This window comes from Mytilus trossulus, chromosome 1 (genome assembly GCF_036588685.1).
Source record: "Mytilus trossulus isolate FHL-02 chromosome 1, PNRI_Mtr1.1.1.hap1, whole genome shotgun sequence".
In the NCBI taxonomy this organism is placed as follows: Eukaryota; Metazoa; Mollusca; class Bivalvia; order Mytilida; family Mytilidae; genus Mytilus; species Mytilus trossulus.
Genome location: NC_086373.1, coordinates 6,193,562 through 6,218,384, shown reverse-complemented (window position 1 = coordinate 6,218,384; position 24,823 = coordinate 6,193,562). Strand labels below are relative to the sequence as shown.

General features: G+C 33.3%; 2 protein-coding genes across 2 annotated transcripts in view; both read right to left on the bottom strand.

Annotated features, from left to right (window-relative positions):
* The window catches only part of LOC134713367 (uncharacterized), a 70,591-nt gene extending 46,394 nt beyond the window's left edge, over positions 1-24,197 (bottom strand). The window contains exon 1 of the mRNA XM_063574937.1: positions 23,934-24,197. The gene's annotated coding sequence lies outside the window, so the exon portion shown is untranslated. The remainder of the gene's footprint in view (positions 1-23,933) is intronic.
* On the bottom strand, positions 6,579-14,203 carry LOC134713393 (uncharacterized). The gene is made up of 2 exons (XM_063574938.1): positions 13,632-14,203; positions 6,579-7,020 (listed from the first exon to the last, which is right to left on the bottom strand). The coding sequence occupies exons 1-2, from the start codon at positions 13,942-13,944 to the stop codon at positions 6,686-6,688; spliced, it is 648 nt and encodes a 215-aa protein (XP_063431008.1). The 5' UTR covers positions 13,945-14,203; the 3' UTR covers positions 6,579-6,685.
* Positions 24,198-24,823: the final 626 nt, after the last annotated feature.

The following is a 24,823-nucleotide window of genomic DNA, read 5'->3' as shown; positions in this document are numbered from 1 at the left end:
CCTAGAATGAAACATTGTGAAATGGAATCATTGAAACACCCGATTTTAACTTCAAATTCAACAGTAGCATGCATTTGAATTTTTTTTTTAATATAAAAAATCACCAAAAAATATTCACTTTGTAGTGATTTAGGCTAATTAATCATAGTCTCAGGAGTTGTTGATAGCCCTTGGCAAAAATCATGTCAAGGTGGATTATGTTTAAGTAAGTTTTCTCACTGAACACGATCATGATTGCTTGATTGTTGGTTGCTTTACGCCGCATTAGCACAAAAGGCTATATCGCGGCGACCCACACACGATCATGAAGATGAATGACTAGTCTTTTTTCATTTAGAAACATTTACGACAGTTTTAGATAAGTTTCATAACTTGGGAAAATTACAAAAAAAACGGTTCTGGATATTGTCAGATCAGTGATGACATGTTCAGTGACTGACCTCTGAAATTGGTCTGAATAACAACACGAACAATTTGGTTAAAGTTCTGAGAGAAAACTATCCTATCTTCACAAAAAATCAATCCAAAAAAATACAATAAGTTTATAAATATCTGATGTCCTCCGGGAGTTGTCCTGCTTTGTATATACCGTATTGATTGATATAAACCGTTTTATATATATAAAAGAAGATGTCACCGGTATGATTGTCAATGAGACAACTCTCAAGAGACCAAATGACACAGAAATTAAAAACTATAGGTCACCGCACGGCCTTCAGCAATGAACAAAGCCCGTACCTTAAGGTCAGCTATAAAAATCCCCGAAATGACAAAATGACGAAAAACAATTCAAACGAGAAAAAGAAAAAAACAACATCCCAATTTCTGTACAAAAAATGAACGGAAAACAAATATGTAACACAAAAACAAACGACAACCACTGAATAACAGCTTCCTGGTTTGGGAAAGGCACATACATAGAGAATGTGGCGGGGTTTAAACATGTTAGCGGAACTTACTCCCAACTCTCCCCTAACCTCCTAAAAAGTACTTAAGTGATGTATTTACCCGCGGATTCAATTAGATGTCTGAGGAGATAACATTTAGGACAGGTCTTTAAATTCTCGATGGCCAAGGAAGCCGGTAAGCGTTCTGCACAATGCCTTGTTGACCCACAATCTTTACTTCGTATCGCCAATGAAGTCAACGACACAAAACATGATGACAAGTTGATCTCATTGTATGTGGTTATTTTAGAAAAAGTGCCACAAAAATGTTCTCCGCCCATGATCAGAAAAAATAATGTCCTGTTTACGGACATACTTGCAAATACTGTGAACGCAAAAACCACTATGAATCCATATGTCGAAGCAATACAATAAGGCCAAAAGTGTCACCGATTGTGTGGCAACTGCGAAAAACATCCATTAACGTCTTTACTCGCAAATGCAAACACAATGTTTATAAATTCATCAACATATTCGTAAATAGTTATCAAAAGTACCAGGATTATAATTTAGTATGCCAGGCGCGCGTTTCGTCTACATAAGACTCATCAGTGACGCTCATATTAAAATATTTATAAAGCCAAACAAGTAAAAATTTGAAGAGCATTGAGGATCCAAAATTCAAAAAAATTGTGCCAAAGACGGCTTAGGTAATCTATGCCTTGGATAAGAAATCCTTTAAGTTAGTTTTTCGAAAAATTCAAAGTTTTGTTAACAGGAAATTTATAAAAATGACAACATTATTGATATTCATATCAAAACCGAAATGTTGACTACTGAGCTAATGATACACTCGGGGACGGAACTTCCACCAGCAATGGCATCGACCCAGTGGTGTAAATAGTTATTAAAGGTACCAGGATTATAATTTAGTACGCCGGCCGCGCGTTTCGTCTACAAAAGACTCATCAGTGACCCTCATATCAAAATATGTATAAAGCCAAACAAGAACAAAGTTGAAGAGCATTAAGGATCCAAAATTCAAAAAAAGTTGTGCCAAATACGGCTAATGTAATCTATGCCTGGGATAAGAAATCCTTAGTTTTTCGAAAAATTCAAAGTTTTGTTAACAGGAAATTTATAAAAATGACAACATTATTGATATTCATGTCAACATAGAAATGTTGACTACTGGGCTGGTGATACCCTCGTGGACGAAACGTCTACCAGCCGTGGCATCGACCAGTGGTTATAAAAAGTTATCAAAAGTACCAGGATTATAATTTAGTACGCCAGACACGCGTTTCGTCTACATAAGACTCATCAGTGACGCTCATATCAAAATATTTATAAAGCCAAACAAGTACAAAGTTGAAGAGCATTGAGGATCTAAAATTTCAAAAAGTTGTGCCAAATACGGCTCAGATAATCTATGCCTGGGAAATTGTATAGAGGATTACAAGCAGCATGCATTCTAAATTTTGTAGTGGCCAATGTGTCAAACAAGATTTTTAATATGTCTATGTTACTCTATTGTGGTCCGATGATATTGAAAAAAGCGCTTTCAGGCTTGTCATGATTGGTTGGACTTTGTGTAAAACATGGTTTAACTTTAAACCAGAATAAAAATCAACTTAGCACAAATGGTTCAGTGCTGAATTCGGAATTACAAATGATAGTTTGCACCTTTCAAAAGATACATGTAAGTGATGTTGGATTTCCCTACACCGAAGATCATGAGAGACTTTCGATCATGATTTGGTCAATCAGGTTTCATATGAATTTAGTATGGTGGACCTTTAGCAGCTCTGACGAAGAGATTAACCAGCTAATTATACAAACGAAACAATTTGAAAAAATCTAAAACGATGTGCTTAGCAAGATGGTTAAATCTGGACTTGGATTCTGGTTATTCCAGAATCATTATGAATGCCCAAAGGTTTTACCCTTCTGTTGCGCAGAGGGTTGGAAAATTACACCAGTAGGAAATCACTTTACTCATTGTGCTGAATCACGGCATGCCTCAGTAAATATTAAAGCCTTATCTGTTGTTGCACACTAGATAAAGACACGTAGTCTGGTTGTGACGAACATATAACTGTCATTGATAACAAATAACTACTTACACACAGATTTCAAATGCAAGGCTCAAAACCTCAAGGAAAATATATTGAATTATATGTCTAGAATGATGCATGTCACAGGAGCACAATACCGTAGTGCTGAAGAAGGTAGGCGTAGCTGAAATCAATTCAAATAATTGATCATAAAGCATCAATTATAAAAAAAAAAAAAAAATGATTACAGTTCTTTTCGGCACGAGGTTTGGCTAGTCACAAGACCAGGTTCAACCTACTATTTTTTCACTCAAAATGTCTTGTACCAAGTCAGAAATATGGCAATTGTTATCTTATAGTTCGTTTCTATGTATGTTGCATTGTCGTTTGTATTTTTTTTGGCACTTCAGTGTTTCAGTAGTTTCGTTGGGTTTTTTTCTTCTTATAGTTGATGTGTTTCCCTCGGTTTAAGTTTGTAACCTGGACTTCTGAATAGCTGTATTCTACTGTTGCCTTTATTATTCGGGAATTCGAAACAACTTCTTGTCTTGCATCATGCTAGAAGATTGATATTCGGTGTGTTTAGATGAATAAATCTATCTTGCTGCATCATCATCAATAACCACTCTAAAAATCAATCCCGTTGTACATATACATATGAATAGCATTCGGCTAAACTTTCCAGAAACTTTGGTCCTCAATGATCTATGAATTACAATGAATTCATTTACAATCACTAGGTTTAGGCCACTGCAGGGGATTTTCTCCCCAGTGGTATCACAAGCTAAATAATCAGCACTACTATGTTGAAAAGAAAAAGCGCCTTGGCAATACTAGTACTCAAATAAGCACATTAGAGTGTTATATCAATGATGTCAAGCCCAAAATAATCAGTCTTTTGGCATTAAATAACCCCAGATATTAAGAGTGTAACCTGTGTAATCGAATGGCACAATCAAAATCGTGTGCTCAATTAACCGTTTATCCGATTTCATTTTTTCAATGTTTGTGCACTGATTTTTCCCTTAAAAAGGATTCAATTACACGGTGGTCGTAGGTATATATTATAACTGATAATCACAGTGAAGGCTTACAATGAACTATCTCCAGACGAAGGTTCAAAATTTACTGCCTCTACAACCAGACATCTCTTACAATATGGAGAATGTTCATCGCCTTTCATTGGCTGCACCTCCTTATATCAACGTCAGAGCTGAAGTTGGCGTAAAACAGTTAAACGTTTTCTCACTGGATAAAACAGCGAACTTGAAACAGACTCCTTACAAAGAATGATTTTACAATTTCGCAAAACACTTGATAAAGATAGAAGATTATTAACAGCTATGTGTGTTTAGACACACAATGCAATACGTGAGTCTTCCATGTCGTTATGTACTAAACAACATTTCATATGACGTAAAGCTATATCGAAACGAGAGGAGGTTTGTGTCATAAGTGTCACCAGTGTATAAGCAGAAAGTTGATGAACCATAGTTCTGTCCTATTTCTTACGAAATATGCATGTGAAGATACCAAGACATTGTTGCTAAATATTTCGTTCCAACTTCACAAATAATACATGATGTTCTTGCAATAAAGATTCTAGGTTATGACGTTCTTTGTCGTCTTAGTGACTTGTTACAGTGTTCTTGTATTAGTGTTTGTAATCTATGAATTCACTGCATTCTTCTGTATCCTGCCAATGTTTTGTTGTGTTGTGGTTATTTTTGTATTCTTTTCTTTCGATTTTGCTGATGTGCTTTTGTCTTTATGCCTTTTTGGATTTTCTTTGTTGACATATTTGTTTCTTTTTATTGTGATTAAGAATATAACAATATGTTGACTGCTGCACCTTTAATTTTTATATTTTTACCCATTTTGTCTGTTTGATTTGTTCCCAACTTGTTGTCAATTTAATGAAATTTATGCAACTGTCATGCAAGTGAGAGGGTTAACTAGCTTTAAAACCAGGTTAAAGTATTCACCATTTTTCCACATAAGAAAACGCTTGTACCAAGTCAGGAATAATAAAGTTCTTGACTATTCGTTTGATGAGTTTGAACGTTTGATTTTGCCATTTGATAAGGGAATTTCCAATTTCAGATTTAAAATTATATTCAGATTTTCAAAATATCTAACTGAGAATAACCCCGGTATGTTTGTCTTGTTCGTTGCCATCACAATGCAAGTAAAGAGATACACACTTAGTAAGCACTTTACTCCTGACCTTTGTTTTATTACTCCTGAACTATTAAATAATTTTTAATCTTGTAATAAGTTTAGTGTTTTCCTCCTCGTTTTTTATTTTTATTTTAGTACTTCACTTAACCTATCATCTAATGAACAAGGCCAAACAACAGACATCTTTTTCTTAAATTGTCCGCTAATAAAGTTTGAAATCATTAAGAAAGTAAGGTTTCAACTCCCTCAGGCAAAATTGACTTTAGAGGAATTTGGTTTATTGTTTAAGGTATTTTCGTCATATAGCTGAATACCAATAGTTTTCAAATGTTTGGTTTCGAGCGTTCTTGGTGAAGGCAAATCCAGAAACTGCTTCGGACGCATGACATTATTTAACGTGTGGTTTTTTTGGGGGGTTTTTTTTTTAGAGTTATTTTTGCTCAGTGTTGTATAGTATTATACATATTTACTGTTTCTGTAGAGAGTAATTGATATTTGATCTTATGAGTTTAAATAATTATAATAATTGTGCGGTTTTATGAAAACAACGTGATTGACATAGGTCAGAATGTTTCCATGTCAGTTTGCAAATGGGTTTTAGAACTTGACTTACATTTATAAATGGACACCAAGTACTACAAATATTAAAATTATTGATTAAATACGGTCCACGATACGTTGTTACAGTATGGAAAACATAGAACACATACAAAAATGAAAACAAATCTTTGAAGTCGTAACCGATCAACACCATTAACGCAGTTGCAAGAAAATAACCAGCATAAACATATATACTTGCTCAACTTTTTTGAACCCCGAACAAGGACCAGTAGGACATATTTATCATACCCTAGTATCATTGCAAACTCTTAAAACAAAGCAGAAAATCATTCTACCACTAATTTTTAATAACAACTTTAGAAGGAGAAGTTGCAGTTTGCAAACATGGAAGAAAATCAACTACCTCAACAAGATATAATCTACAGATATCGATAAAGATCAGTACCTCCACACAAGCTTGCAGGTATATACAACAAACCATTCCAAACAATACGTCAATTGAGAAGACTCAATATTTATTTATTCTAATCTGTATACCAATCTGATCATTTGCTTCAAATCATACTCTTGATACCTTTTATTTACGTTGTTCATGAAAATGTTAACTTCCGAAATATTTGAGAAAACATTTACCAATAATTGTAGTTTATACATTCGGCGATCACTATTCACTTAAGAGTATTCAGATAATTTAAAAAAAAAAAAAAAATTATGATTAACATTTTTTGACGATTCATGGAAACCTTCTTCTGCAGGTATGTTCAATGACCTTAACATCTAAACATGCATGAACATAATAATCTGAGCGATTGTATTATTCTAACTTTTATACCAATATACTTTAAAAAAAAAAAAAAAAAAGATTTAGAAGATGATTAACCTCTTGCTTTGATCCTGAAAAGTATTATAGAGCATCTCCGTTTGTTTTTCTTTTTCGCGTGATAAAAAAGTAGTAAGTGTCCATTTCAAGTTATAATCGTAATGTGTTTGGAATAAACACTATACGGAGATTAGATGTAAGTTGTGATAGGTTTTATCCTTATAATCCCAATGTTTTTCTGACATTATTGTTTTACTGTGATTAGAGATGAATTTAAATCCGGGTTCTAGTAAAGCTGGTATGTATCTCTCTTTTGATGCGATATCTATATTAATGTCAAGATATCGTTTTAACCCGTACATTTCTGCCTCTACGATGTTATAGATGACGTCAGAAGGAGACATCTTATGATCGTCCTGTACACTTATCAGAGCTAATAAAGAGTCAATTTCACTGAGCAAATCCTCGGTCTGATATTCATGAGCAAGTGGTAGTATGTCATGGACGTTCTCATCTGAAACCAAAAAATAATTATCACCTGTTAAAATTATTATAAATAAAAAGAGTAACATTAAGTCTCATTTAAAAGATTACAGCCCTGAATCCTGGGGTCATATCTACTACGAGTTTGTACTCCTGATGTATGATATTACTAATTTATTTATTGTGTGCAAATGTATAATTATATATATCATTGCTAATGTATAATTGTTATTCTCTTGTAGCACCATACGTGTGCATAAGTTGTCATAAATTGTCTTATCTTTTCTTGTCTTGAAAGATGGACAAAAGATACCAGAAGGACATTCAAACTCAGATAAAGTCACAATCGCATACTAGGGATGTCATTGGCTTTCAAAATGTAAATTTACAAAAATACCGAACTCCGAGGAAAATTCAGACTGTAAAATGTCACCTAGCTGAGTGTCTGAGCAGAAAGTTGATGAACCTTGTATATGTTAAATTACGTCTTGTCCTTTTTTTCTTTAAAGTTCATCGGAAGGTACCAAGACCTTGATGATAAATATTCATTATCAACTACTCAAATGATACATGATGGTCTTGATGCATAGATTCTGCGTACTGACGTTTTTATCATCTTAACAACGTGTTATATTGTTCTTTCATTTGTCTTTGATCTATTATTAATATAACCTTTACTGTTAAAATTGACGTGGGTCGATACTTATACATCCCGTCAATCTGTTTGCATTATCTTTCATTTTTGCTGGATTGTTTTGTATGTGCGACTTTTTTAGTTTCTATGGTTCATATGACGTGACTCTGTACTCTGTAAAGATCCCGCCAATGTGTTATTGTTCTATTGTATGTCATTATGTTATTGTTCTATTATAAAGTTGAAAATAATTTGAACGACAAAATTATTAACCATATGTGGATTCTTAAAAATTCTAAATAACTTCTGGATTATTTAAATCTCGGTCTGTTTCTTAAATTAATTCTAACATAATTTAGATTTTTTAACACTGTATATCAACTTTCCCAGATGAAATTATAATTGTTTTAGACCTTTTTCTCGAAATGACTACTGATGGTAGGTTGAATACCAAAATTTAAATATGACAAACGCGATGATTTTAATTTCCCTATAGTCAATTGTCCATTTCTGTGTAGCAACATCCCAGCGGCACCAGCATATGGAGTATATGTGTCTCAATTGATACATTACTCTAGAGCTAGCTCAAAGTACGTTGATTTTGTTGAACGAGGTATACTGCTTTCTTAAAAGTTGCTAAGACAGGGATATGAATCAATCAAATTAAGGTCATCACTCAAGAAATGTTAAGGTCGCCATCATGAGCTGATTGGGCATTATGACAAAAGTGTGTCAGAAATCTTATCTGATATTCTTCTTCAGTCATAAAAACCTTCCATCAATACCGAACTGAACAAAGAAATAACACGACGGGTGCAGTATACGGTGCAGGAAATACTTACCCTTCCGGAGCATCTGATTTCACTCCAGGTTTTAGTGGAGTTCGTTTTGTTTCTTAATTAGTACCATTTTTTTTGCACCAGATGCGCATTTCAACAATACATGTCTCTTCAGTGATGCTCGTGGCCAAAATATTTGAAATCCAAAGTTATATAAAAGATGAAGAGCTATAATCCAAAAATTCCAAACAGTATATCAAAAGTCGTGAAAGGAATCAGAGCTTTGCATGAGGGATATACATTCCTTAATTTATAATAATTTCTTACATTTTGTAACAGCAAATTTTAATCACACAAAAAATCCGTATTTTCATTCCAGTACCAAAGTACTGGCTACTGGGCTGGTGATACCCTCGGGGATAATGTCCTTTGCTTTTGTGAGTCTTTAAAACCGTATTAAAACATTTGACTTTTCTACTCTTTACACATTATTACAGTATTCCACATTCCTAAATAAGAAACAAAGTGAAAGAGTTGGTATTGCTTTGCTTCATAAAAAAGAATGGCCAACGTAGATACAAGTATCTTGTCTTAGGGAGGGAAAAATCCTACTTTGTAAAGGATCACTCTGATTCAAAAAAAAAATTCTCTGAAACTGATCAAGATGCTTGATTTTTTGATTGACAACATATGTGACCCGCCATGACATTTGCAGGCTTATGGAGGTAGAACGTCATTGTTAATTTATTAACTACATAATAATTTTATTCATCAAATATTGCTTGTCATTGGTAGAAAAATTAAAAACATGATAAATATCGAGATTCAATGAAATACGTATTTGTGAAGAAGAGATTAACACATTCCTTGGCTTCTTTTTTGCGGACGCCGAACTCTACATCATATATAAGTTTTGAAGAAGTTTGACTTTATCGTTTTGATTGAAAAATATTTGAATCTACATTTCAAATTGATATAAAAAAAAAAAAAATTCTGCTCTATAGATTTCCTTTCATAAATGAAGTCTGAAATAAATCCATGATAAATACACCGCATCGAATACTTATAAGAGAACACCTACTTATAAACGGTTACGCGTCGCATACTATGTTTAGAGACATGCATAATAAATCTCAATTAAAAAAGAAATTCTTAAAGCTTAGTTTGACAACTTTTAAACTAACTTCATTTCAACAAGTTTAAATAACATGTTTCAAATTGAGCTACAAACAAAACAAAAATGCTCCTAAAGATTTTCTTTCAAAAATGAAGTCTGGAAAATATCCATAATAAATGCACCATATCAAATGCATATATGGAAGCACCTACTTATAAATGTTACGCTTCGCATATTATGTTTAGAGACATGGATAATAACTCTAAATTAAAAGAAGGAATTCTTAGAGCTTACTTTGACAAATTTAAAACTAACTTCATTTCAACAAGTTTAAATTACATGTTCTAAAATAGAGCTAAGAATTGTTTGTATTGTTGTAAATTTAATTTTTTGAAATTTTATTCAAATATGCTATTGAACACCACTAAGAGCCAATAAATACAATAATTTTGTATTTTATATATTAGTGACTTCAACAAATAAAAGTCGTCATAGAACAGTCTCATTTCCATACCGTTATTCGAAATGACTCGTTTCATTGCTTTTACAACAAGTATGTCATAATACCATGACAGAGAGTTTGTTTCTGAATATTCTACATAAATATACAAAAAGCAATTTTTAGACAATTTTCCCTCCTAAGCTTGGAAGTGGCTAGTCACATATAATTGACGGCGTTTTTATCACAATGACGTTCTACCTCCATAAGCCTGGATATGTCGTGGCTGGTCACATATTTGTTACGTTCGGAAGTCTGTCGGCATTCCAATGAGAAAAAACTGTGACCCTCTGCTTGCCGACTTGTTTCTTTATTATTATGAGACTGACTTCATACAGGAACTTCTTAGGAAGAAATATCAGAAGTTAGCAATATCCTTTAACTCTACTTTCTGCTATATAGATGATGTTCTTTCACTAAATAATTCAAAATTTGGTGACCATGTGGAACGCATCTATCCCATCGAACTAGAGATAAGGGATACTACAGTTAAGTCTGCCTCATATCTTGACTTACATCTAAAAATTGACAATGAGGGTCTGTTGAAAACAAAACTTTACAACAAAAGAGATGATTACAGCTTTCCAATTGTGAACTTTCCATTTCTAAGTAGCAATATTTCAGCAGCACCTGCATACGGGATTAATATCTCCCAATTGAAACGTTCTTCCCGTGCTTGCATTTCTTATCATGATTTTCCTAATAGATACTTGCTGCTCACAAGGAAGCTATTAAACCAAGAGTTCAAAATGGTGAAGTTGAAATCATCCCTTCGTAAATTTTACGGACGCCATCACGAGTTAATTGACCGTTATGAAATTACCGTTTCACAAATGATATCGGATATGTTCCTTACGTCGTAACTACATTTCCATTTCATGAATGTGACCTACCGAATTAAGACTATTTACCGGATTTGTTATCACTTAAGCAACACGACGGGTGCCACATGTGGAGCAGGATCTGCTTACCCTTCCAGGGCATATGAGATCACCCCTAGTTTTTAGTGGGGTGCGTGTTTTTTATTCTTTAGTTTTCTTTTTTGTGTCATGTGTACTATTGTTTGTCTGTTTGTCCTTTTCATTTTTAGCAATGGCGTTGACAGTTTATTTTCGATTTATTGGTTTGACTGTCGCTCTTGTATCTTTCGTCCCTCTTTTAGTGTCTTTAAAGTTTTGATTGTTATTGTCTTTAGTCAAAATTATTTTATATTTTTTCTATGTGACGTCTATATTTTCTGACGTCAAACACACAAAGCAATGCATGTGGTTTTTTTAATTTAATAGATGCTTTTGTGCTTTTTTGTTAAATATTTGTTTGTTTTGAGATTGTGACACAGTGATGACTGCTGTACCCGTAAATCAAATATTTCACCTAGAACGTCTGTTTTGTTCACGCATCGTTTTAAATATAATGGAATTTGATACGACTGTCATACAAGTGGGAGGTTTAGCGCTATCAAACCAGGTTTCATCCACCATTTTTCTACATCTAATAAAACATATACCTATTCAGAACTATGACAGTTGCTGTCCATTCGTTCTAAGTGTTTTATCATTTGATTTTGCCATTTAATTAGGGGCTTTCCGTTTTGAATATGCCATGAGTTCAGTATTTTTGTGATTTATATTTTTATATAAAGGAAAAGTATCTAAGCAAATTACAAAATGAAAAGGTCTAACCCATCAAAAAAATTATTAACAATTGACCTGACTTGATACAGACATTTTGCGTATGCAGAAAATGGTGGATTTAACATGGTTTTGAAGCTAGCCAAATCGCTCATTTGTAATATCAAACACCTCGTATACTATTTCAGAGAACCGTTCGTGATACAAATTAAGGTTATCTGTGACGTCACATGACCTTACGTGATACAAGTTAAGGTTACCTGTGACGTTAGATGACCTTACGTGATACAAATTAAGGTTATCTGTGACGTTTGATGACCTTACCTGATACACATTAAGGTTACCTGTGACGTTAGATGACCTTACCTGATACACTTTAAGGTTATCTGTGACGTTAGATGACCTTACGTGATACACATTAAGGTTACCTGTGACGTTAGATGACCTTACGTGATACAAATTGAGGTTATCGGTGACGTTAGATGACCTTACGTGATACACATTAAGGTTACCTGTGACGTTAGATGACCTTACGTGATACACATTAAGGTTATCTGTGACGTTAGATGACCTTACGTGATACACATTAAGGTTACCTGTGACGTTAGATGACCTTACGTGATACAAATTGAGGTTATCGGTGACGTTAGATGACCTTACGTGATACACATTAAGGTTACCTGTGACGTTAGATGACCTTACGTGATACAAATTAAGGTTATCTGTGACGTTAGATGACCTTACCTGATACACATTAAGGTTATCTGTGACGTTAGATGACCTTACGTGATACACATTAAGGTTACCTGTGACGTTAGATGACCTTACCTGATACACATTAAGGTTACCTGTGACGTTAGATGACCTTACGTGATACAAATTAAGGTTATCTGTGACGTTAGATGACCTTACGTGATACACATTAAGGTTACCTGTGACGTTAGATGACCTTACGTGATACAAATTGAGGTTACCTGTGACGTTAGATGACCTTACGTGATACAAATTAAGGTTATCTGTGACGTTAGATGACCTTACCTGATACACATTAAGGTTATCTGTGACGTTAGATGACCTTACGTGATACACATTAAGGTTACCTGTGACGTTAGATGACCTTACCTGATACACATTAAGGTTACCTGTGACGTTAGATGACCTTACGTGATACACATTAAGGTTATCTGTGACGTTAGATGACCTTACGTGATACACATTAAGGTTACCTGTGACGTTAGATGACCTTACGTGATACAAATTGAGGTTATCGGTGACGTTAGATGACCTTACGTGATACACATTAAGGTTACCTGTGACGTTAGATGACCTTACGTGATACAAATTAAGGTTATCTGTGACGTTAGATGACCTTACCTGATACACATTAAGGTTATCTGTGACGTTAGATGACCTTACGTGATACACATTAAGGTTACCTGTGACGTTAGATGACCTTACCTGATACACATTAAGGTTATCGGTGACGTTAGATGACCTTACGTGATACAAATTGAGGTTATCTGTGACGTTAGATGACCTTACGTGATACACATTAAGGTTACCTGTGACGTGAGATGACCTTACGTGATACAAATTGAGGTTATCGGTGACGTTAGATGACCTTACGTGATACACATTAAGGTTACCTGTGACGTTAGATGACCTTACGTGATACAAATTAAGGTTACCTGTGACGTTAGATGACCTTACGTGATACAAATTAAGGTTATTTTTGACGTTTGATCACCTTACGTGATACAAATTAAGGTTATCTGTGACGTTGTATGACCTTACGTGATACAAATTAAGGTTACCCGTGACGTTAGATGACCTTACGTGATACAAGTTAAGGTAATCTGTGACGTTGGATGACCTTGCGTGGTACAAATTAAGGTCACATGTGACGTTAGATGAACTAACAGGATAAAAACTAAGGTTACTGGTGACTTTAGAGGACCTTCCGTGATATAAATTAAAGTTACCTGTGACGTTAGATGAAGGTCCGCGTTGCAAACATTCCATGAAACACTTAAATGGTAGCATACTCTTCCCTGGAAATTCAATTTCACCTGAATGTGTTTCTTTAAATTTTGAGCTTAGCATTTTCCTAAAAACTGGAGAAACATTAATCAATTCTTCTCTGTATGCACACAGTTTTTCTCCTTCGATAATAAGCGTTACAGTTTGACGTTTTGCTGTAGTTCCTTTTTCATATCCCATTTCTAAAACACTATGAGTCTTTTGTCGGTTATCCAAGTGTTTTGAAAAATAAATAATATCCGTATTCCGAAACATGCAAACGTTTTCTTATAATTTTATGTGTTTTTTTTACAAATATATGTTTTATCGTAACACGTTCACTTTTATAATAGCGATCAGATTCACTCATTTACATTATACTTACACCTATGCAGTGATACAAGGTATAAATATCGTCCCGCAAACCCAAGTAGTTATGTAAGCGACTGATAAAGGTCGCTAGTTCTGTTAAAGTACATGTAAGTACATAATATCTCTCGGAGGTTAATAATCAGTATCATTTTACATCGAGACTAGTATGTCAAGCTACAAGCATTCGGTATGTCAAGTTAAGTTACTGAGGTCGCTAAAACGAGGTCTGATTAGCCAGGTTTCAATCAAATTCTGCGTGCGGTTGCTTAATCAGTGAGTCGAGATTTTTTAAAAAGTCACTGTTTTACATTTAAGTAAACATATTCAAGAAGTAATATACACGGTGGGTATGGTTGTCCTGCGAGAGAACGTACTGTGCTGGTGATTCGGTCCTGACGGGTGCTGGTGATCAATGAAAAAATGTAAACAAAGACAAAAATGATGATTTTTGACGTTTTCACTAATAAAAAATGGAAGAAAACAGTTGAGATTTTTCAATTTTGTTTCTTATGGGTTCATATATAAACCATTGAAAAGTTGACCCTCTAAACTGTTTCAGTTAGCCTAACACAAAAATGCTCATTTTCAGAAAATCTCAAACTGAAAAAATTAAAACAAAAATGCTCGTAGAGTCCGCTTTCTATACCACAATCCACACGACAAAACTATTTTGTAAAAAAACATTGCAATTTATAAAAATTTAGCATTTTCTCAATTTACTCATGTCCTGATACTGTGCTGGTGGGTCCTGTCATTGTGCTGGTGGGTCCTGATACGGTGCTGGTGATTTTGGATTAGAAGTTGGTCATATTTGAACAAATGTTACAAAATCAATAAAATTGGGCAGCTAATTGTTGTCAATAGGATCTATTACTCCTATTTAGCTCTTGTGCATCCATTTGGCTGTTTAATATGTGTTTTCAAATGATCGTAACTTGTATTACATAATTACATAAAAGGGCAACATCTTTCGTCCAATATCAGAGAACAATATATAGTATCTAAAATAAGAATAGTTTTATTAATATATTAAATGCCCCTTACATTGATGCCTCAACAATGATCAAAGCCCATGCCGCATAGACATGTTTGTCAGCGCTCCGCATACCCCTCCCCACTTCCACCCAACCAACCCTCCTCATTTCCTCCTTCATTGTTACAGTGGTGTACCAACACAACAATTTATCACATTAAATAATTACACAAAGACACACATTATTGAACAACGAATGCTCGCAGGTACTGAAAGCTAGTCCAAAGCCGCATTTTCAACTAATAGATAAACCATGTTCTCATATACAAAAATCTCAATCGTGTCGATTAAAAGTCTCAAAACTTAAGTTCACATTTTAATGTTTGATGAGCGGCAGAAATTTGAAAGTGTGCAGTGAATCTTGTGCACACAACAGTTATTGTCATAATTATGTTTACATGAGACTTATAAAGGAATTAAGACGGTACCAAGAAATGTTTTACAGTTCAATTTAATGATCATGAATGGAAGGTGAATGGAAACTGTGAGGGTCAAAATCTTAAATTGCTTATAAATTTTGCTGGACCCAGTTTCGTTATCTGATCTGAATTTTCTGAAATGTGCAAGGTGGAAAGACATTTTGATTTTTTTTACTCGGAAAGTTTTGCCCTAATTGCTTGAACTTTTGCAATATTAAAGCCGATTTCAATGAGTGTGAAGACAAAGGGAATATCTTTGGTTATATTGCTTGATGAACAGAAAAGTCATTGTTAGGTTATGTAAACTACCCTACTTTAAGAGTATACTTGTCCGACAAATGACACATCTTTTTGTCTGTAGGACCAGGCTACTTCGAAAGGAGGGTACGGTTTAGCTTACAAGCAAGCTAACCAAAGATATTATGTTTGCCTATATACTCGATGGAATCTGCTGTAACTAAAAACTCGAATACATTTTAACAGACAGTGGTCATATTTGTTGATGAATATTGTTTTTCCTAGATTCACTCTTGAAAAATCATTTGGTAACATTTGGTCAAGTAATTTCAGAAAAGATCTTTTTGTAATTGCGGACGCCAAGACAATACATGAACCTCACACGACCCCTCGACACAGGTGAGCTTATATATGATCTTATAGCGATTCAGGTTGATAACCATTTGAAATTAAGCCAGTTTTTGTGTGTGTGTAGATTTGTATTGTTTTAAACTGTTATGACCTTTTAAAGTTAAATGTAGGTGTTTAATCTAAGAATTTCTTTTTTAAACTCAATTGGTAGTATGAAGCTATTGATTGATCGATTGTTGGTTGCTTAACGTCCAGTGGCAAATAGTTCATGCATATTCAAGACGAGAACAAGTTCACAATAAATACAATAGGTAGGTCTTGTCATAAAAGAGGCCAATAGTCGTGGATATTTGGACTGCCACTGAAAAATGAGGATGTATTGGATAGGAACAGAAATTTTGCCTTGTAGCAGGCCACCTACGGACCCATCAAAGAGTTGCTGCAAGGGTTATTAACGTGCAAAGAGCGTGTCACTCTCTTTACACGAGACATAGGATTTAACGTCCCCATTCTGACCGGACGCGACTGCGAACTTGATACATCCCGCACAGCCAAACGGACGCCCCACTTCGGCAAGCGTTTTACTGCCGGTCAGGAGAAGACCAAGTGACCATATTTCTATTTCCCAGTAACCCTTGGGGAATTTTGAAATGCACAATTAACAAAGCAAACTTTAGTTTCAAATACTTTTAAATAGATTTTTAAGGATAATGTACCCTTGCGTTGATCCAATGCTAAACATAACAAAAATCTCTTTACAAACGTCTGTGAATTTTCTTCAAAAATAGTGATTTTCTTTTCACCAAATTTTCTTTTTCTACTAAAAACAGTAATGAACTATAAATATTAATGCTTTGCAAGAAGTTTCCCCTTGATATATGTACAAAATTATGTCTCTATTATTCATTGTCTGTGCTGTTTTGATACTTTTGCAGTTTGCACATTTCGTAATTGACAAGCCACAGAAGGGGTCATAAACCATACACAAAAAGATAAAATATTGATCTGAGTACTTAATTTGCATCTCTGAACCCCCACCCCGGTTTGTTTTTTAAGAGGGTGTCTAAAAATGATCGATTACAGACAGCCGAGTACGCATTTTACTTTCCATGCGTGTTTACGTTGATTGTTACTGTCCTGAAAACGGATAGATGGATACAAAAATGTTTGATATATCTGCCTTTAGATTCGGTTTTTTTAAATATAAATTAAGGCTACATTTAAATATAATAATACTAAGAATTCACAATATAAGAAAAGGCAAAACAAATGGACTACAGAGATGGTGTGTTTGACATACAAAACTTAAAAGCTTAGTGATATTATCAATATTAAAATAAAAGTGTATTTTAGTTAGGTATTTTTTCCATTTACTCATTTTCAATTATAATTAAGGCACATTTGATTTTTATTCATAAAAATATTTAAATATAGTAATAATAATAATAATAGTCTTTTATTCAGAAGCAATACAGCTTATAGAATTTACATATACAAATATAATAGCATCAGTGAATAATTACATACATGTTTTATAATCAAATACAGTTTGTATCAATGGCGGAGAATGACGACAAATAATATAAATAATGAAATATAAGTATAATCTTATGAATAACGAATCTTATCAGCTAAATAAAGATATTTACCTAGATTGTTAAGCTCTTTGATGTTATGAACAGACAATAATTGTAAAAGTTTGTAACTAGATGGTTTTTTCCAATAAAATGGTTTTATATATGTTTTCCTTATATCAGAATATTTCTCACATACTAAAATATAATGGTATTCATCTTCAATGATGTTTTTATCACACATATTACATAATCTGTTTTCTCTTTCAATATTACAAAATCTACCAGTTTCAATGTTAAGGCAGTGTGCAGACAATCTATATCTACTAATATATATCTTAAACACATAGTTTACAGGTTTTTGTAGGTAAAATTGTAGAGTATCTGGATCGTGTATATATTTATAAAAAAATACACTTTGATGACTCATTGAAAAAAGCATTCATTTCACTGACAAAACTACCTTTCATTCTATTAACAATTTCTAGCAAAAACTGATCAACATTAATAACATTTTGGTGTAACCATATATCTTGACAACAATAACGAAATAATATGTTTCTTATTTCACATGCCCAATTTTGTTTGTCACAAGGTTTTAATATTGATCTTTCTAACATTTCTTGGTAGCAAGATTGTAAAATACAGTTATCTGTTTTCAATACTTTACACCAATATCTAAGCATTCTACAATATCTCTCGATGTACAATGGATATCTACCTAATTCACTATATACCATATAATTAACAGTAGTTGTTTTGACTTTCAATATACGTTTTAAAAAACTTAAGTGGACTTTCTCAATATTTTCGGCTTTGTGATGTCCCCAGACTTCACAACTATAATTTAATATACTAGATACATATGTGTCAAAAAGAGATAACATAGTTTCATGGTTAAAACAATCATCATATATTTTACTATATAAACTAAATAATGCTTTTCTGCCCTGATTTTCTAACATTTTCTGTGTATGTACAAAGTTACCATTGTAGGACACATTGTTCACTTCCTCCCCCGTAATTCTTTATCAAAAATATTTATTTATTTTGGAATTTCGAAATGAAAAAGCTAAGAAATCTTAGTTTTGTTTATAGTGGTCTCTAGGTTATCTCGTCTTCATTCTCTGATATATTCTAGTCTGCCTTTTCATAAAATAGTGATTTGTTTTAGTGATCTATCGAACTTTCGAGAAAAAAACCGGATAACCGTTCAGACAAAAAAGTTATGTTGAAAAAATCTTACAGATACAGCAAGTGATTCTTAATGGCTATAAAATATATTTTTCTTTTAAAATACAACTTTTTAATCTTACGGGAAACTATCCCAAGCTTAAAACTTTTACTGCAACCTCGCTCTTACCTACCCCCCCCCCCCCCCCCCCCCCTCCCCAAAAAAAACCAATCAAACAAACCCTCAATACTATTGTCATTCTCAATTGTTCACAAAAAAATGTGATTTAAGCTGCTAAAGATATATGATTCAAAGGCTCAGAAAGTTCTTTGTTCTATATTTTTTCTCTCCATTTTTGTGCAAAACGGTAACCTTTTACATTTTTATATAATGGGTTTTTGTTGAAGGTATTACGATGACGAATGGTTATTAACACATACTTCCTTTGGTTTCTTAAGGAAACTTGTCCGTTGACAACAAACATACCACATCATCTACTTTTTATAAGTATTGTATATATTACAACGTATTTTGGTGATCTTGCAAAATGATCGTAATCCCGAAAATCGTAAACATATTTTCTTATCTTAAAAGGGGACAAGAAGGGTTCCATTAACAGGCCAATAAATAAAATTACAGTTAATTTAAAAAAAAAATTAAAAAAATAGGGTATTTTTTCTTGCATAATAACAGTAAACGGATTCAAAACAATGTCAATTTCAAGAAAGCAGGCAACAGTTAATTAGTCAATAACAGTACAGCATCAATGATCTTGAAGATATGCCACTTTTAACTAAAATAAAAAGGCACAGAACCAGGACATCGGAGCACAGAACCAGGACCGTTTTTCTTATCACCAGCACCGCGTCAGGACAATTCCGTTAAACGAACTTGCACGACTTTTGCAATATAATATTGTTGTAATATACTTTGCATGGTACTTATGACGCATCAGAGAAAAATTAAGCAACAAAACAGTCGTTTTATTGCCGTTCTGATACAATGTAAACAAACCCACCAGCATAGAATCAGGACCCACCAGCACCCGTCAGGACCGAATCACCAGCACAGTACGTTCTCTCGCAGGACAACCATACCCACCGTGATATAGGTCGTTCCCGTCGGTTACCCCACTATTTAGGTCGATCACTTATTCATGAGGTTTTATCAGATAGTGTTAAAGATGAAAAAATCAACTTTAAATCATGTTATGAAAAGTAATTTAGCAATTCGCCTCGGATAGTTATATCCAATGCGTCTACAAAGCTTGTATTTAAATTACACTAAGGAGACAGATTAATATAAGCAATTGTTGCTTGTTTCTGGATCCTAATTGTGAATGTGTTTATAATTTATACTTGTATTTTTCATAATAAAATATGGTGTTGTACTAAATTACACTAATGATTGCATAACTTGTGGGTCAAGGACGTTTTTTTAAAGCCATCTTTTGTACTGAGGGTTATTAAGATTTCATAACTTGTTCACTTCGGTTCCCAAATTCATAAAAAAAAAAGTATTTTTAAACTGTTATATGTAAGTAATTACCCTGATTGTCCAGGCACCTGTCTGTGCATATATTTACATATATACAATATGTAAAAAAAAAAAGGTATAAAAGTTATAAAAATATCAGAGACACGTGCCAATGCCTATGTGCACATGACTGTGCTATACCGGTGTGGTAAATATGTTACTATTAACTGCAACCACGTTTATTTTCAATATTTACAAAAAGAAACGCAATAAAATCTGTTTACTGTTATTATCTTAAATACTATCTCCGCATCTTAATACTACGCTCATTTCATAAAAATCTAGAAAAAATATACAATTGAATTAACTGTGCCGATCTAGTGCTAAGCATGATCCACAGTCATTTTCCTGACATGTCTTTTCAATAGTAAAGTGTTTGAGATCCCGGTTGTATTCCCTGAACCGGATACTTACATAATAAATTTAATATCATAATGTTTTAAAGTAGAATAGATAAAGATTTAGAGAAACAAAATAAACTCATTGCAGATACCAGGATTGAAATGTTCTATGTGCGCCAGACGCGCGTTTTGTCTATGTCACAATTCCTCAGCGACGATTATTTTTTTAAAGGCCAAATAAAGTACGAAGTTGAAGAGCAGTGAGGACCAAAAATTGCTTTTGGCAAATACAGCTAAGGTCATCTTTTCCTGAGGTAGAAAAGTCTAAGTATTTCCAAAAATTCAAATTACAAATTGACAGAGCATGTCCAAGTATTCAATATGTTGTATGTCATTACTTTATTTTTATGGATTAAAATAAGCAATACTGACATTTTTGTGCTTTATAAAGATTATTGCCATAAAAAATTGGATGTGAAATACCTAAACATATAGGAAGTCTGCATGTTGAGCTATATTTACGAATGATGTCCTTATACCGATGATAAAATTTAGTAAATGTTTTGACCAGTTTGTGATATCGAAATCCCTGGCCTCACGGTCATAAAACTTTCGAGCCTGATTTTTGTACTCAGACTCGAAAATCAATCAATCAAATTGCTGGATTTGATGTTTCGAGCATGATTTTTGTGCTCCGAGCACTGAGCAAAGTTTTATGCCTTCAAGGCCTGGTGTAACAATTTTTCAGTAATACATAAATTTCTCTCGTTAAAATCTAAAACATTGTTACATACACGAGCGAATCGTACAAGCTGAGATATATAAACACCGTAAGATGGTGACAAGGGAAGTCAACGTCACCATCTAAACTACATGGTTTTTGGTGATGAGACCTTCAATTGTTCTCTGCACAATTGGTTTTTAATTGTGACAAGTAATGAGATTACCATGTTTATTGGGAATACCTTTTCCAGTACATATTAAAACAAAATTGCTATGAAGTATTTGTTAGAATAACAAGCTTAATGAATTGAGTTTTTTTTTAAATATCGGCTTTAAAAGATTCCGTATTTGACCTGTTTGATTAACAAATGCAAGTTATTTTATGAAGTGCAAAGTTATGGTGTTTTATTGACATGTACTATAATTTCCAACAGCGTATTTAAATACATATTCCAAATGTATAAAATATACTACAATACAAACGGGGTTTTTTTTCTTGATTTCAGAAAATGCAATTTAACCTTCTTGTAATGAAGTTTTGTATAAAAATTTGTCTCAATGAAAGCTTAAATAAGTATTTTTAAATTGTCTGGTAACATAGATTAATGATGCATTTCTCTATCAGGTATGTTGTGTCATGTGTACTATTGTTTGTCTGTTTTTTGTTTTTTTTTCATTTTTAGCCAAGGCGTTGTCAGTTTGTTTTAGATTTATAAGTTTGACTGTCCCTTTAATTTGGTATCTTTCGTCCTTCTTTCACAAAATGACATCTCATCAAGTATACATTTGGTATATAGTGATACATTCTAAATTCTTTTGTGAAACATATAAAGCACAGGGTTTTTTTTGTTTCATAATAATCAATGATCCGCAACAGAAAGAAATTACATATATATAATTTGGATCTAATCTTCTAACATATCTTACGTATAAGTTTATTCACAAAATGATTATTATCATCAACTGTTCCTATGTTACAAACTCATTTAATATTGAATACATTAGAAGGTTATATTTATCATCAGAATGTTTGCATACACCATAATCATTAAAAATGGCATGCACAATGCATCAATGGAAAGCATGAAAGAGACAAAATAGTTGATGCAAATTTCAAGTTTTTGATACAGATATTTTGAATGCTGCACTATTATATACAGAATTGCTCATCTCCTTGTTGCTGTTTATGATTAGTTATCTTGCTTTAGTATAGATGCTAAATCTTAAAATTACATAAATGTCATAAGCAGAGCTCAGGCTCCGTGTTGACGACCGTACTTTGACCTATAATAGTTTACTTTACAAATTATGACTTGAATGGAGAGTTGTCTCATTGGCAATCATATCACATCTTCTTATATTATGTTTTATTAATTGTATCAGCGTCTCTGATGTCCGTTCAAACTGGGTTTATTTTTTATCAATTTCAAGATTGTGATAGTGTTAAGAATTGAATGCTTCTTTTTGTAACTTCATTAGGGTGTAAAAGCGTTGACCGAAGTACATTTTGTATGAAGCGCGGAAGCGCTTCATTCTAAGAATGTGCGCACGTTCAACGCTTTTTCAATCCAACGAAGTTACAAAAAGAAGTATTCAATACTTATAAATACTTTTTTAAACTAGGATCATGAAAGTTTTTATTTAATTTACCTGTGCACTTTATTGTGGGACCTCGTGTGTCATCATGAATGATAAGTTTTACTTTAGCACATACTTACAACTTCTCGTCCAATCAAATTGCTTGTGAATTTGCCTTCTAATTCTCATAGTACATACTTTTCCCGTGTACTAAGTAACTAAGTAACTACGCATGAATGACCACAAGGGTAAGATTACATTGTATTGTAATCAAGATATTAGAACAAAAATTGCTACTGACTATTTTGAAATAAATTATGTGTTCCAAATTAAACTAAATAGTTTGCAATTAGTTTTCAAACAGATTTTTAACATCCTACTAATCAATCTTTTGATCTAAATTTTGTTTTGACAATTACAAAAGTTTCTTTCAATAAAATAAAGAGTAATAATAATTAAAGTACAACTTAATCTAAAATTTGTAATCCTTTATCTTCCATGCAATTACTTTGCACACAAAAAGAGTCAACCATGAATCTTTTGAAGGGAAATTATTAATAAAGCAATTTGATATATCTAGTCATAAATTGGTCGATAATTGGTTGCCTAATGTCCAGTGACAAATATTTCATGCAACTAAACTATCCACTAGACTACCTATGGGTAAATACCAGGGGCAGATGCAGCCATTTTAATAGGTATTTCAACCAAAGCTGTGGGAGGGGGGTCCAACTGTTTGTACTCATTCAAAGGCATTTTTAAGATAGTTTTAGGTTTTATGTGAAATTAAAAAAATGTTTTCAAGAATGTAAAGCTTTCACTGCAATTTAAGAATTGTCTGCTCTTGGTGAATTCATTTTGTCATCTTACCATGTAAATAAGTACATGTATAGTAAAACAACGCTTTATATCAATAAACATACTTACACCAGCAGCTACCTTCTTTACATTCTAAAGTCAAGGGCCTTTTGAAATCCCATTTTTACAATGATATTATAGTGAGTAGATTTACAAAACTACGTAAATGAGCTACATCCAGTCAGCCAAAACATGTCAATAGACTAATTACAGGATTACTCAAGTTGTAAATATGTGCTAAATTGGATATTGTATAGAAAGGTATATACTATGAAAATAAGAGCTTGGGGCAAAGCCCCGCGCTCTTATTTTCATAGTATATACCTTTCTATACAATAACCGAGACATATAATGAAGTTGAGTAAGGAGTAACGCGGGATTGTAATGTAGCCAATCAGAATAACGTTTTATAATTAAACATACATCTCATGTAATTATTTAAGAAATAAATCCTGGGGGCTTGAATATATCTTGATTTTACCACGGGCTGTCCCTTTATGACAAATATTTTACCCTGAGCGATTCAAGTCCCCATGAATTATTTCGATTCCAATAGGACAAATACGGCAATTCTTTTGGATCGAAGCGCTCTAGGTGGAAGCAAATATGAACAAGGTTCAATCTACCATTTTCTACATTTGAAAATGCCTGTGCCAAGTCAGGAATATGACAGTTGCTGTCCATTGTTTTATGTGTTGTGTCATTTAATTTTGCCATGTGATTAGGGATTTTCCGATTTACTTTTCCTCGGAGTGAGTTCAGTATTTTTGTGATTTTACTTTTTGCTTACAATGTCGTTCTACCTCTATAAACCTGGGAATGTCATGGCGGGTGAAACTTATTCCCAATTACAGTCCGAATTATATCCCTTCAAAGTTGCTCGAACGAAGTCAATTAAAAAAAGCATGATTATTGAAGTGCATCAATCTAATGTTTCAGTAAATATTAGGCGTACTGAA

Coding starts and splice junctions, on each gene's coding strand:
- LOC134713393 (XM_063574938.1), bottom strand. CDS start 13,944: ATGTTTCGGAATACGGATATTATTTATTTTTCAAAACACTTGGATAAC. Junction 7,021..13,631: donor ACCTTCATCTAACGTCACAG/GTAACTTTAATT, acceptor TTTTGGTTTCAG/ATGAGAACGTCCATGACATA.